General features: G+C 43.5%; 1 protein-coding gene across 6 annotated transcripts in view; it reads right to left on the bottom strand.

Moving 5' to 3' along the window:
- Positions 1-14,673, bottom strand: part of LOC118368655 (reticulon-3-B-like) — a 32,721-nt gene that overhangs the window by 11,521 nt on the left and 6,527 nt on the right. For 2 of the 6 annotated variants that reach the window (XM_035752936.2, XM_052497137.1), the window contains exons 2-3: positions 14,541-14,588; positions 3,014-5,575 (exon numbers count right to left, since the gene is read on the bottom strand). The exons of 2 other annotated variants lie outside the window; for them this stretch is intronic. In XM_035752936.2, coding sequence (XP_035608829.1) covers positions 3,014-5,575; positions 14,541-14,588 — 2,610 coding nt within the window. The remainder of the gene's footprint in view (positions 1-3,013; positions 5,576-14,540; positions 14,589-14,673) is intronic. 2 more of the 6 variants (XM_035752937.2, XM_035752938.2) reach the window with 1 other exon arrangement.

A 14,673-nucleotide genomic window follows, 5' to 3' on the forward strand; every position in this document is an offset into this window, starting at 1 on the left:
CACAACGCTGACATCAGCAAACCGCTGGCCCACACGACGCCATCTGCAATCAGCCTGTTTCAGTTGAAGCCGGGCTTCATCCAAGTGAAGAGCACACTTCCCCAGCTTGCAAGTGGCCATCGAAGGTGAGCATTTGCCCACTGAAGTCGGTTATGATGCCGAACTGCAGTCAGGTGAAGTCCCTGGTGAAGACGACGAGCACGCAGATGAGCATCCCTGAGGCGGTTTCTGACAGTTTGTGCAGAAATTCTTCGGTTGTGCAAACACAGTTTCCTTAGCTGTTTGGGTGGCTGGTCTCAGACGATCCCGCAGGTGGAGAAGCCGGAGGTGGAGGTCCTGGGCTGGCGTGGTTACATGTGGTCTGCAGTTGTGACGGCGGTTGAACTCAAATTCTCCAAAATGACATTGGAGGCAGCTCATGGTAGAGAAATTAAAATGTAATTCTCTGGCAACAGCTCTAGTGGACATTCCTACAGTCAGCATGCCAACTGCATGCTCCCTCAAAACGAGACATCTGTGCATTATGTCGTGTGACAAAACTGCACATTTCCGAGTGGCCTTTTATTGTCCCCAGCACAAGGTGCACCTGTGTAATGAGCATGCTGTTTAATCAGCTTCTTGATATGAAAAACCTCAGATGAATGGATTATCTTGGCAACTGAGAAATACTCACCAACAGGGATATAAACAAACTTGAGCACAACATTTTTTTACATTTTTAAATAAGCTTTTGTGTGTGTATGGAACATTTCCGGTATCTTTAATTTCAGCTCATGAAACATGGGACCAACACTTTACATGTTGCGTTTATATTTTTGTTCAGTGTATATACCATGTATTTACTGTGTCCTTTGTGCCATTAAAATCAAGGAAGGTCACAAGAAAAATGAAACATTCTGTGTATAATTTTCTAGAGGAGGTTGGGAGGGCTGTGCCAAGACTCAAGTGGAGGGCAAGAGGGCAATAAAAGCTCTTATGGCATCCAGCTAATTACGGCGGTTGGCACCCTTCCTCTGAGCCAAGTGACAATTGTCACACAAAATAAGAGAACCAATGCCCCCTAGCCTGGTCCCTTCTGTATGGGTTTTTGCCAACTCAAACTGGCATAGCAACATTAGTCAGGGGAGTTGGACAAAGATAAGCTGTTATCATTTTTTGCAGTTCCTCCAGTGTGTCTGGTCATGCTCTTGTAATATCCAATCCAGCTCGTAGATAATAATGACCATCATAAAAGGTAAAGTAAAGTCTGCGCCTTCAGAATGATCACGCGTCTCTGGCATGATCGTCTCCTGTCCTGTCTAAGTGCAGCGTAGTGTGGAAAGTTGCACCAGAGCAGAAACCCAACACTGGTGAATCGACTTCTCCGCCTGACATCCAGGGGCATTGCAAGCAGACACTGGAGCGCCATGTTTGAACTCCCCACCACCCACTGTCCGACCATGATTACTCTAAGCTTTTAAGGACATGGAGGAGGGGGGGGGGTCAAAGCCTCAAAACAGGGAGGGGATTGTTTAAGAATACATACAGTTGACATGTTCACACACACACCACCCAGTATAGTTTGACCCTTTACTTTTGTGACAACTGCACTCTGTCTGTCAACGTGGAGACCTTCATAAGGATGACTGTAAGAGCCAGATTTCAGCCTGGCACATACAGTACCAGTCAAAAGTTTAGACACCTACTCATTCAAGGGTATTTCTTTATTTTTACCATTTTCTACACTGCAGAATAATAGTGAAGACATCAAAACTATGAAATAACATATGGAATCATGTAAAAAATCATGTAAACAAAAAAAGTGTTAAATAAATCAAAATATATTTGAGATTCTTCAAAGTAGCCACCCTTTGCACACTGTTGGCATTCTCTCAACCAACTTCGAGGTAGTAACATGGAATGCATTTCAATTAACAGGTGCGCCTTGTTAAAAGTTAATTTGTGGAATTTCTTTCCTTCTTAATGCGTTTGAGCCAATCAGTTGTGTTGTGACAAGGTAGGGATGGTATACAGAAGATAGCCTTAGTTGGTAAAAGACCAAGTCCATATTATGGCAAGAACAGCTCAAATAAGCAAAGAGAAACGACAGCCCATCATTACTTTAAGACATGAAGGTCAGTAACTTCAGAACATTTCAAGAACTTTGAAAGTGTCTTCAAGCGCAGTCACAAAAACCATCAAGCGCTACGATGAAACTGGCTCTCATGAGGACCGCCACAGGAAAGGAAGACCCAGAGTTATATCTGCTGCAGAGGATAAGTTCATGAGAGCTACCAGCCTCAGAAATGGTCAATTAACTGCACCTGAGATTGCTGCCCAAATAAATGCTTCACAGAGTTGAAGTAACAGACACATCTCAACAACAACTGTTCAGAGGAGACTGCGCGAATCAGGTCTTCATGGTCGAATTGCTGCAAAGAAACCACTACTAAAGGACACCAATAAGAAGAGACTTGCTTGGGCCAAGAAACTACGAGCAATGGACAATAGACCAGTAAAAATCTGTCCTCTGGTCTGATGAGCCCAAATTTGATATTTTTGGTTCCAACCGCTGTGTTTTTGAACAGATAATATCTGCATGTGTGGAAGAATCTTAGAAGAATCTCAAATATAAAATAAATGTTGATTTGTTTTTGGTTACTACATGATTCCATATGTTATTTCATAGTTTTGATGTTTACACTATTATTGTACAATGTAGAAAATAGTAAAAAATAAAGACAAACCCTTGAACGAGTAGGTGTCCCCAAACATTAAATTGGACCTGTAAGTAATACAGCCATGGCGCTGTATCAGGAAAAATATATAAAAATCTAAATGGTGTTATCAAAATTCTCAGACACATGCAACCATGTGTTATATAGTTAGTGTACTCACACTTTGAATAAGAGGACCAGATGCTAGAAGAAAGATGCAAGTGAGAAAGAGAGAGAGAGAGAGAGGAAGAGTGTGGTCATTGTGCTATGCTTGCGTGAGGTTAGCAGGCATAGAGCCCAGAGGGGAGGCATGTTACCTGACAAGTGCGTTAGTATTGCTGTCAAGACATGCTCTGCAAGGTGGTAGGCCTCAGCCACCCACACGTCGATGGCCTCTACCTCTTTGGAATACGCGCTGTCGGACGTAGGTTTGTTTTGGGGTGAACGATGGTCGGAGGTTGTTGAGGTGAAGGAAGACTGGGATTTCTCAAAGGCCTTGAAACTAGACTGAAGGTCATCCTCCTCTTCCTGGCTGCTGCCCAACTCTTTAAGGGCATTGATAGTGAGGTGTTCCTGCTCCAGATCCATGACCATGGTTGGTGTGGACTGGGAGGGAGGACACTCATCCTTGGCTGTGGGACCTTGACGGATGTCTTCTGGATCTTCGTCCTGTCGTGACTTCAGGCACTCCCTCATGAACTCGACGAAGCTGTCCGTGGCACCAGAGACAGAGCAGTCCGGCTCAATGCTTTCTGGATCACTGGTATTGTCTGGCGAATGGTGTCCTGCTTTAGTGTCCTTCTCCGCCACAGCTTCCCGTGGTGGGAGAGTCTTGCTGTTGACTATGCGATCTACAATGATGTCATCGTTAGGTTTCTCCTCAGTCTTGGGCTCCACGGTGTTGCCAGGCGGTTCGTTCTGGAAAGAGGAGAATGGATCTTTGGGAAACTCCCTGGGAGATGGCTGGCCACCGACTGGCTTGGGGAAGGAATCTTCATCCATCGAGGTGAGATTCTCAAAATCTGAGATCATGGTAGTTGCGTTGTTTTGAGGGAGTAGTGTTCCGATGTGGATCTGAGAGGTTGGATCCGAGGGAGAGGGCTCTGGTACAGTGTCAAAGTTCAGCTCTTTATTGTCAATGGTGTCATCCGTGGGTGGCAGTGCGTCTTCGTCCTCAAAAGATCCGTATTTACGGATTGTGTCATCCTGCATGTAGTTGGACTTTGAAAGCTCAACTGTCTGCATATAATCGTGTTTAATATCAGACTCTTCAAACTTGGATGTGGGGTGAAGTTGAGGATCCTGAGAAGTAACGTTAGCAGAGCTAGACTTCACTAAGATCTCTTGTGCGTCAGTTGACCAGTCATCGTCATCATAGTCTGTAAAGTCCGAAAGGTTCTCTGCGGTTTTCCCTGCGGTTTTCTCAGAAGGTTTGGCATTGGATGGAGAAGACTTTTCATTAGACTCATTGGGGGTCTGTGATTTATCAGACTCAACTTTCTGGGCTTGTGATACCTCAGAACTAGAGCTCTTTGACACAGCAGCACCTTGCATCCCATCATTAGATAGTGCTGTCTCTTGATCATCCGTATCGCATTCAGATTTCAAGATCTTGTGTTTAGGTGAGTATTCAGCATCAGAGTCGACCGGAGAGGAGGGAGGAGAGTAACCCTCATATTCTAAGGGGGGAATTTTGGAGAATTCCTTTTTAGTGACGTCTGGTTGTGGCTCAGGGGTTTTTGGTGCCTCTTTCACAACTTCAGAACTTTCCTCCTCCTCTTCCTCCACTTCCATCTCCATCTCCTCATCGCTGTAATTCGGCTCGTCTGTCTCAATAACATTGATGGTAGGGACCTGCATCGGCTGCTTTGCTGGAGGAGTTTCCTTTTCTTCGGTAGGGAGAGAGGGAACAGAGGGTTTGGGGGCAGGTGCAGTATCACTTGACAAAGAGGGGGTAGGGAAGGAAGGGGCAAGGATGGAGACTGCATCCTCAATGACAGTGTCATCAGAGTCTCCTGAGCTGTCGACCTCGACTACCTCATCACCCCATGGGGTCTGCTTGGTCTTTGAGTCGTTCTCTTTTGAGTCAGAGGGAGGGGGTGGAGGGGGAGAGTTAAAACCAGCGGGAGGCGCAGGAGAGGCAGGGTGCTCAGAGTCAAGGTCAGAGGGCCCTTGGGTGTCTGTCATGTATGCTGTAGGTAGGAAGCTCAGGTCAAATTCAGATTCGTCCTCAACGCTAGACTGCTGCGCTGGGTCTTTGAACACATTTTTAAGTTTAGGCCCTTCGATGGGAGAGTCCATGAAAGCGTCAGGGACACACGCAAATGCCTCTGGAACATCAGTTATAGCTTTATCTTCCCCTTTTATATCATGGGATCTGCCATCGTTCTCTAACACAAGAGCATCTTTGTTTGAATCTACTTTGTCCTCAAAGTCAGGCACAGGGGGTAAGTGAGCTCGCATCCAGTCTGCGGTATCTTCAAAATCACTCCCTTGCCGTGCTTCTCCCAGGACCTCAAAGGGAGATTCTGGTGAATCCTGATCAGTGGAGGCTCCTTTTTTCTGGAAGGGTGAGGTGGTCTCTGCCGGCACCTCAGTAGGAGACTTTTCATAGTGGCGCTCTTTGAAGTGAGGAAAGCCTCCATCCGTCTTGGGCTCTGGCTCCTTCTTCGCTGCCAGGGCCTCCAGTGCCTTTATCCTTTCAGACACGGGGGATGTCACGATTGACGAATCTGGCTTTCCATCAGACGGACCTGATGATGCTTCGCTCCCATAGTTAGCGGGCGAAAACGAGCCGGACTGAGAAGACCCGGCGAAGCGAAGGGAGGTGGTCACGGCTTCGGAGGTGGGCTTGTCAGAGCCCAGCACCACTCCTTTGTCTGCATCGGCCATGCACAGAGGTAAGGAGGGGAAGGGGGAGAAAGGAGGGAGGGAATAAAAATCACAGACACACTCAAACTCCCATGCACTTCCAGTTATATTCGGCGGAGGCCATTTTGTTGCAGCCCAAGCAGTCATGCATGGCACTGTATAACTGCAGCAATGGATGAGGGTGTGTCAGTCGGGCATGCTGACTTAGCATCTCAAGTTGTTGCCATTGAAGAGCATTTTCAATGAGGCAACGTTCGAAATGACTTGCATGGTCGAAATGAAGCAGCTCCACAACAAAATAACAAAAGTGCATATATAAACAACACTGTTACACAACTGTGTGCCCTGTGGCCGTATATTAATTTATCTAAATGCATATTCATATATTTACATAGAATATGGCTGGGGTTTTGTTAAATCAGGTACTCTGTCTGATCTCTGTTCTACAAAATACATGGCACTTTATTACTGGAAAAAAAAACATGGGACACTACAAACCGCTCTGTTTCTCTGGCAGCCCTGTCAAGTCAAAGTTTCCACATCTGAGGAAACACGATTGGGTAATACACAAAATCTTCTTCCCTCATCATTCCTTCCGCTTTCTGGGTTATATCAATGATCTCATGAGAACCGTTGAGAAGTAACTCACATCTCCAGAAGACTAACATAAAAGAGCACAGGGATGATATCATAGAACTGAATGTGGCACAACGGGGACGAGATACATAAAACGTGCCTGGAAGACGAGTCCGGAAGCAAAGGTCACATAGGATAAACACTCCTTGTATGAACCCGCAAGGCAATTTATGGGCGAGACTAGGGTTAAGTGACTGCAGCCTGGTATAAAAGAGTTAAACGACATTACACTATTTCCATAATGGCTTAATTAACACATACAGTGGGTTCCAAATTATTGGCACCCTTGATAAATTTGAGGAAAAAAAGGGTATAAAATAATACCAACACTGAGCTATATTGTATACTCCCCCCACACACAATTTTTGGGGGGGAAATTATATTATACAGTTGCTCAGAGGAAGAGATTTTGTAAGGGCAATTCCGCCACTTTTCAACCTCATATTCATGATCTCCGGCACAATACCAGTGTCTAGATATGTGAAAATGGCACATTTCTATGATCTGTGGTGAAAAGATTAAGAACGGCCTTCGAATAATGCTTCTCCGTGACATCACACGGCAGGATTAAAAGGATGAAAAATTGTGTTTTTCAAAACCCTGCAGTGAGTTTCTAAGCCAGAGGAACGGTATTTACAGCCCATAGAGAGAGGTATGAGACTGAACTTCACTCAACTTTCTAGAGTGGTCCCTATTAGTTAATGCTATAAACGTTTCTCGTAACTGTGGCAATTGGGATCGAATCAACGCAACATACCGAAACAAAAATGAACTATGCAAGAGATTTTGTTGTAGGCAGAACATATCGGAGTAAGATTCTATTGCGCACTACTCAGCCACAGAACATGGCATAGCCAATCAGAGCTGCAGTACACCTATATGCAAATTAACCATTGCCATATATGGACCTGAGCCATTTACTTGGTCCTGAGTTTTGAGAGCAAAGCAAGAGATGCATGAAGCCATGTGCGCACATTTTGTTCAGTTATTATCCCAGTTATAGATCATTTGTAGTCAGCAATAGGGGGGGGGGGGTGATTGCTACCTACAAGAGCACAAAACGTGTACATTTCTAGGAAAAGTGAGTCAGGTAAAGATATTTTTATTAAAGGGGCAGTGTTGTATTTTGTGACAGGCATGAATAAGCTAAGTAGCCAATAGGCAGAGGGTAGCATCATTTATCTGATTCTCTGTAATAATGGTATGGGAATAATAATGTATTTTATTTTGTGAAGTTGCATCTTTCATCAAACAAAAACATTTTTCAGTCGCCTCCTTGTCTGAAGGACAAGGGGATAAACAGGTTACTGTCAAGCCCTGCAAGTGTTTTTCAAAAGTCACATTGGCTGCTACTGTAGGCTGAATGATAGAACAGCTATTTCCATGTTAAAATGTTATGGGATGGATTTTCTCCATTGTTTTTGATTGTAAGCAACTTTGTTCGACCTACATTATGATCAAAATAGCCACAGTAGCCTACATGGCCACTGTTAAAACTGTAACTTAAAGCGGGTACACCCTCTGTGTTCACAGCAAACGCCCGTTTTCATTACTAGCACCCTCCCCTTGCGAGGATAACAAGCCTTTTTCTAAGATGGTTTTAGGAAATTGGAGGACACGTTAGTTAGGATCTTAGACCATTCCTCCACACAGAATCTTTCCAGATCCTTAATAACCTGAGTTAAGAGCGGAGCAGTGGTCTAAGGCACTGCATCTCAGTGCAAGACGTGTCACTACAGTCCCTGGTTCGATTCCAGGCTTTTATCACATTCGGCTGTGATTGGGAGTCCCATAGGGTGGCACACAATAGGCCCAGGTTCGTCCGGCATTGTAAATAAGAATTTGTTCTTAACTGACTTGCCTAGTTAAATAAAAATAAAAATGCTTTATCTTCGTCTGCGCTTATCGCCTGCCTACTTCATTTCAATCCACAGGTATTCAAATGGGGTTCAAGTCCAGATACTAAGATGGCCCTTGCAAAATATTGATTTTGTGTTTAATTAGCCATTTCTTTGTGGATTTTGATTAGTGCTTGGTGTCGTCGTCTTGCTGGAAGAGTCACTTGCATCCAAGAGTCTTTTTGGCTAAAAATAGTTCATGATGATATTGACCTTAACAAGGACTCCGGGTCCAGTGGAAATAAAATATCCCGTAACATAAAAGATCCACCACCATATTTTACTGTCGCTATGTGGTACTATTCTGCATTTGCTTCCGTTTTTCAAACACCACTGGTGTGCGTGGCCAAATAGCTGTATTTTCATGTCATCTGATCATAGAACTGGCTTCAATCCAAGTGCCAATGACGTTGCTCAAAATCAAGGCGGTGCTGTGGTTTGAATTGAAGAGGGCAGTCCATAAGCACGGACAAAAGGTTATCAAGGATCTGGAACGGTTCTGTATGAAGGAATGGTCTAAGATCCCTCCCAATATGTTCTCCAATTTCATGAAACATTTTTAGAAAAAGGCTCAGTGACGTTATCCTCGGACAGATAGGGTGCTGGCGTTTTGAACACAGGGTTGCCAATCATTATGACCCATATATTTTTTAGATTCATTTTTATTACCTGTTAAACATACAGTATCAGTCAAAAAGTTTGGACACACCTACTCGTTTTTCTTTATTTTTACTCTTTTCTACATTGTACAATAATAGTGAAGACGTCAACTATGAAATAACAAATATGGAATCATGTAGTAACCAAAAAATGTGTTAAACAAATCAAAATATATGTTATATTTGAGATTCTTCAAAGTAGCAACCCTTTGCCTTGACAGCTTTGCACACTCTGCATTCTCTCAACCAGCTTCACAAGGTAGTCACCTGGAATGCATTTCAATTAACAGGTGTGCCTTGTTAAAAGTTCATTTGTGGAATTTCTTTCCTTCTTAATGCGTTTAAGCCAATCAGTTGTGTTGTGACAAGGTATGGTTGGTATACAGAAGATGGTCTTTTACCAAATAGGTTCCAACAACCATGTCTTTGTGTGATGCAGAGGTGGTGAACGGATGATCTATGCATGTGTGGTTCCCACTGTAAAGCATGGAGGAGGTGTGATGGTGCTTCGCTGGAGACACGGTTTGTGATTTATTTATTTTTAGCATGGGTCCCCAGATCCTCAAAAGGTTCTACAGCTGCACCATCGAGAGCATCCTGACCGGTTGCATCACCGCCTGGTATGGCAATTGCTTAGTATCTGACCGTAAGTTGCTCCAGAGGGTAGTGCATACAGCCCAATACATCAGTGGGGGAAAGCTTCCTGCCATCCAAGACCTATATACCAGGTGGTGGCAGAGGAAGGCCCCAAACAATTGTCAAAGACTCCAGTCACCCAAGTCATTGACTGTTCTCTCTGCTACCACACGGCAAGCAGTATTGGAACGCTAATTCTAGGACCAAAAGGCTCCTTAACAGCGTCTACCCCCAAGCTATAAAGACAGCTGAACAATTAATAAAGTAGCCACCCGGACTATTTATTGTTATGTAATTCTACTGTGTTACTTTTTATTTAGTAAATATTTTCTTAACTCTACTGCACTGTTGGGTAAGGGTTTGTAAGTAAACATTTCACTGTAAGTATTCGGTGACAAATACAATTTGATTTAAATTCAAGGCACACTTAACCAGCACTTAACAGAGTGAAGGAAAAGCAGCCAACGAGTGCTCAGCATGTGGGAACTCCTTCAAGGACGGTTAGAAAAGCATTCCAGGTGAAGCTGGTTGAGAGAATGCCAAGAGTGTGCAAAGCTGTCATCAAGGCAACGGCTGGCTACTTTGAAGACTTTTTTGGTTACTAAATGATTCCATATGTGTTATTTCATAGTTGTGATGCCTTCACAATTGTTGTACAATGTAGAAAACAGTAAAAATAAAGAAAACCCTTGAATGAGTGTCCAAACTTTTGACCAGTACTGTATTTTTCCCTGAGCAATAGTATTAGTAAAAAATGATTATCATACACTATAGCTCAGTATTTGTATTATGTATTTGTTGCTCATCTTTATCAAGGGTGCCAATAATTATGGACCCACTGTACATCCTTTACCCATGAGATGTGTCTCCCATTTGAACACAAACTCATTAGGCCTACATACCAAGGGGAATACACTTCCGGATGTCTTTAATACTGCAGATGTATGTCAGTAAGTAATGTAATGCAGAGCTCATTATAATAATCATCATCATGTTAATGCATCGTACCTCAATCTTGTAAATTAGGTAGGATATTAATCAAGCAGTTTAACGCAGATCCAATATCTTTAATGTACTTGAATGACTCATCCCTGGAATGTAGACAAGCATTAGAGCAAGAAATAATACAACGAATAAAAAGCGGAATGAATGAAAAACGTAATTGATTTACAGGACTTGTCCCATTCGCAGAGGAGGGCCTATGGGCCAATTTTCATGGCTGCAACTTGCACTCTACTGGCCTCTGTCTACCCTGCTATCTGTTAAATCAACAGGAAGATGTAACTGAACCGCAAAGGCTACGTTTACACAGGCAGGCTAATTCGGGTCTTTTTTTCTCACTAATTGGTCTTTTGACCAATCAGATCAGCTCTGAAAAGATCTGATGGGAAAAGATCTGATGTGATTGGTCAAAAGACCAATCAGTAGAACTAAGACCAGAATTTGTCTGCCTGTTAAACGCAGCCAGATTTTCTAAACACCTAGCTAACACAACACAGAGAAAAAGCTGGACAATGCCCGTAGTGTGGGGAGGCTTCCTAAATAATGAATGCCCCCCCTGTGCTGCTGTCTGTCAATCAAGTCACTAAGAGAGCTAACCCGCCGCCAACTCCTCGTGCCAGAGCAGAGGTGACATTAGAATCGGACTGGAACAAGGATCCCCCTCCAATGACAGAGTGCCACAGGTATCGTGAGGCAAGGGGGCATACATATATAGTCTGCAAAAATCACATGATCCCTTTTCAGTCCCATGGTCCCCCCTGTCAATTTCAACACAGAGCGACAAGCGAACATGGAGAATTGGCAGCTATAAAAACCAGACTGGACATTAATACGAATTAGTCCAAAATGTGTGAAAGAACAAATCAATGGTGTTTTCATTTCATATTAAATGTTACCGTATATTTCATAAACTAGCCTACTCAATAACTTACATCAACGAGTTACCTGTAGTATTTTGTAATCACTAATAACACGACCCAAAACACTTCATAAGAAACACTGTCAAAGGGGAGTTTTATCTATTGTCACCCACTTGAACTGTTTGGTAATACTCATTCATCCTCAAAGGAGAGCATCACTGCACTTCCACGCCCCACTCCTCTTACGCAATCTACTCCGCATAGGCATTGGAGTTGAGTGAGAGTGTTAAAGTGTGTGGGCTTCAAAAAAGGGACACTTTCATTACGAAACCCCATTTTAAATGGACTGTTGAGCAGAGGCAGAGCAGAAGAGGCAAAGCGAGAGGTTTTACTCTGCCCAAAAATCTGTCCATGAAATTAAGGCCACGAAGTGAGGAATTTTTGTAACGAGGTCAATGACAGTGTCAATTTAGTCAACAAACCGTTTTATTTCTAATTTGCTATGCAACGCTTATTTGATCGAATAGATGTTTCATAATATTAGGTTGTTACGAATGCACTGATAAGTGAATGGCATTTCACCAACTTTAAAAATAACAACATTGCCATTGTGTCTGTTGTCAGAAATATCCACAATTGAGTCCTCACTATCTATAACCCATTTTAGCATGGAAATTGCCATTGAGGGCTTCCACCATTTTAAAGTAGTCAACTGGATGGGGATTCCTATTAGTTGGTTAGCAATAGGCCAATGACAAAATAAAATTAACTTCTTTAAAATGGAGATTAGGTTTAGACCGGGACAAGGACCATACATAGTCACAAGATGTCCCAAGCAACTGCTCCATTAATCACGATCGACTACTTTAAAATGGAGATGCTGTCAAAGATAAGTCCTATATATCTCTTATGGCCTGTTGTTCACACACTTATCTGCCCTCTCATTGGCTAGAATGGTCCAACTTGATTTAGTCTCCTCCCGCCTGCCTTCCATTTTTGAGGACATGCATTTCCATCGTTAGAGTGGTCACTTGACTATTTGTCAATATAATATACAATCATTGGCACAGGCCAACCAACATCTCACAATATGCCTAGAAAGGCAACTTAAAAGGGATGTGCTTCTTCTCGATGAGAAAGTCTCAATCACCTCAATCATTTTGACACTATGGGAAGGAGTCAAATTGCTTACTTGATAAGACAATCTTCCAGTAATTCCATGAAGGATTCCATCTTAGCACGGATGCACGTTTGCCTCTAGTCAAGCAAAAGCTAGATATCTTTATAAGGATCAGAACTGCATGTTACATATGCACTTCAAGGCAAGAGGATATTGCGCCTCTAAGTCACATTCCACTTGTGCATCAAATCCCGTGGTGGTAGGCCTAACAATCTGTTATTGTTAAGCATTCTCAAAAACAAGTCTGAATCCAGCCAAATATTTTTGCTGCAGAGGAATCACAGAATGATAAGAGATCAAATTCCATTGGGTACAGCCCTGTCATATCCAATTAGTGATGGAGGGAATAGGTCCCAAGGCCCATCTCCCTCACTGTGTGATTAGCTCACTGTTTGACTGTGTGAATATCCTAGCACGACATAGGATAGATTTTCAGTTACTGCCCGTCTAGTCGGGGGGTTTAATAATCTCTATACTATCCATTCTTTAGGTTACTTCCAAGGCCTAAATAAACACTGTATTATTATAAATACTACAAAATTGTGTTGTAGAAAAGAAACCCCTAAAAAGCCAAATCAAGAGAGAAAATCAAAAGGACTCAATCTAAACAATGAAACCATAAAATAAAACCTACTTTTTGGCTCCAGCAGAGGTCACATGCAAAAAAGCTTAAGAAGCCATAAGCAGAGGTGGTGGGACAGTGGGCAGCCAGGGTCCAGGGTTCAGACCCCGGCCTGGAGAAGGCATAGAGCAGTGAGTGGAGTGGATCCCTTCACAGTGCTTCTCATCCTTCCGTGCCGGTGATGGTACTGGGGCGGGATTGATGGGGAGGGGGGATTCTAGAGATAGGGCCTAAGGCCTGGAGGGAAGGGGCCAATCTATCCAAGGACAGCTAGGGTCCCCTGGGACAGCCAACCTGATCCATTTTTAGAGTTTTAGCTCCTCCCGCACACAAAGTGATCTTGAACTTCTCTCTGCTTTCTTAAAATAAGTGGCAATCTTGGGATTATCTTGGACCTACAGTGCCGTTGACCTAAATAATGTGACAGAGCAGAAAGTAAAGACTGGAAATGGATCAGCTTGCTGTGAGACTGTGGGGAGTGGAGATGTGTTTTTTCCCCCACATCTTTGATTTCTAGGTCTTGTTCAGTTTTCTGATGGGGTAAAAACATAAAGCAGGTTGCTTTTGGAGGAGAGTACGAGAGCTTGGGGGAACGACTAAACTAATTTGAAACATGCTCTGCTCTTCTACACTGGATTGCTTGTTTGAGTATATAACGCTACTCTAGGTCACCCTTTTCAAGTGTTTGATGCCTATTTATTCCAATCTATTCCATTGGAAACGGCTCTATTCCAATTGGGAATGTCAATACATTCCACTGGTAATCAACGTACTGTAGCACGACACCATCAATAGATGGCTTACTCATTTACTGTACATAGCAATTAGACCTGTGGATTAATCACCATCACGTATCCGGCTGTGTCTAGCCTATATACTGTAGACAATATGGTACCTAGGTTGGGTACATTACATGTATGCCCGAAGAGATTTTTCCTCTGGCGACAGAGATTAAACCGTTTTTGAGCCTGATCTCAAACTCCCCATAAAAACAGTGATTCTCCCTCGACATGCACCATTGGTGTCAGTCAGAGGCTATGGGGTTAGCCATTTCGCTGCTATTAATAGAGTATTTCTTGCCTCCAGTTGGGGGGTTTTAAAAAATTCCAACTGTCAGACACTGTTGAAAGAGGGATGGGCCACGCTGCCCTGCTAAATTGCAATTAGTGCAGGCAGCAGAGGGTCAGCAGCATAGGAAACAGATGGGATGACGTTACAGGGCTTCTAGAGGGAAGGAGCGGGGTGGGGGTGGGTTGAAGATTGCGGAGTGGGGGGGATGATAGGGAGCAGGTTTCTTTGCAGGCCTCTAGTATGAAGTTCTTGGTCTGGTCTGGCCTAGAGGAGGAGAGGGGCACTCGAGAGAGGGATGGAAGGCATTACAGTGGCAGCCGAGCAAGAGAAAAGGACAGAGAAAGAGAGATAAAGGGAGAGGGAGGACAGAGGACAGCAGGCGAGCACCGTAAGAGAACCATACACTTGCCTTGCGGAGACTGAATGAGAGATACAGGCGAAGAGGAAAGAAAGGAATCTGAAAAAATAAAAAGGACAGAATAATGAACATCCTACAGTGGCAGAAAATAACTCCCATCTCCATAACAACCCGTACCCACCCT

The sequence above is a fragment of the Oncorhynchus keta genome, chromosome 35 (assembly GCF_023373465.1).
Source record: "Oncorhynchus keta strain PuntledgeMale-10-30-2019 chromosome 35, Oket_V2, whole genome shotgun sequence".
Lineage (NCBI taxonomy): Eukaryota > Metazoa > Chordata > Actinopteri > Salmoniformes > Salmonidae > Oncorhynchus > Oncorhynchus keta.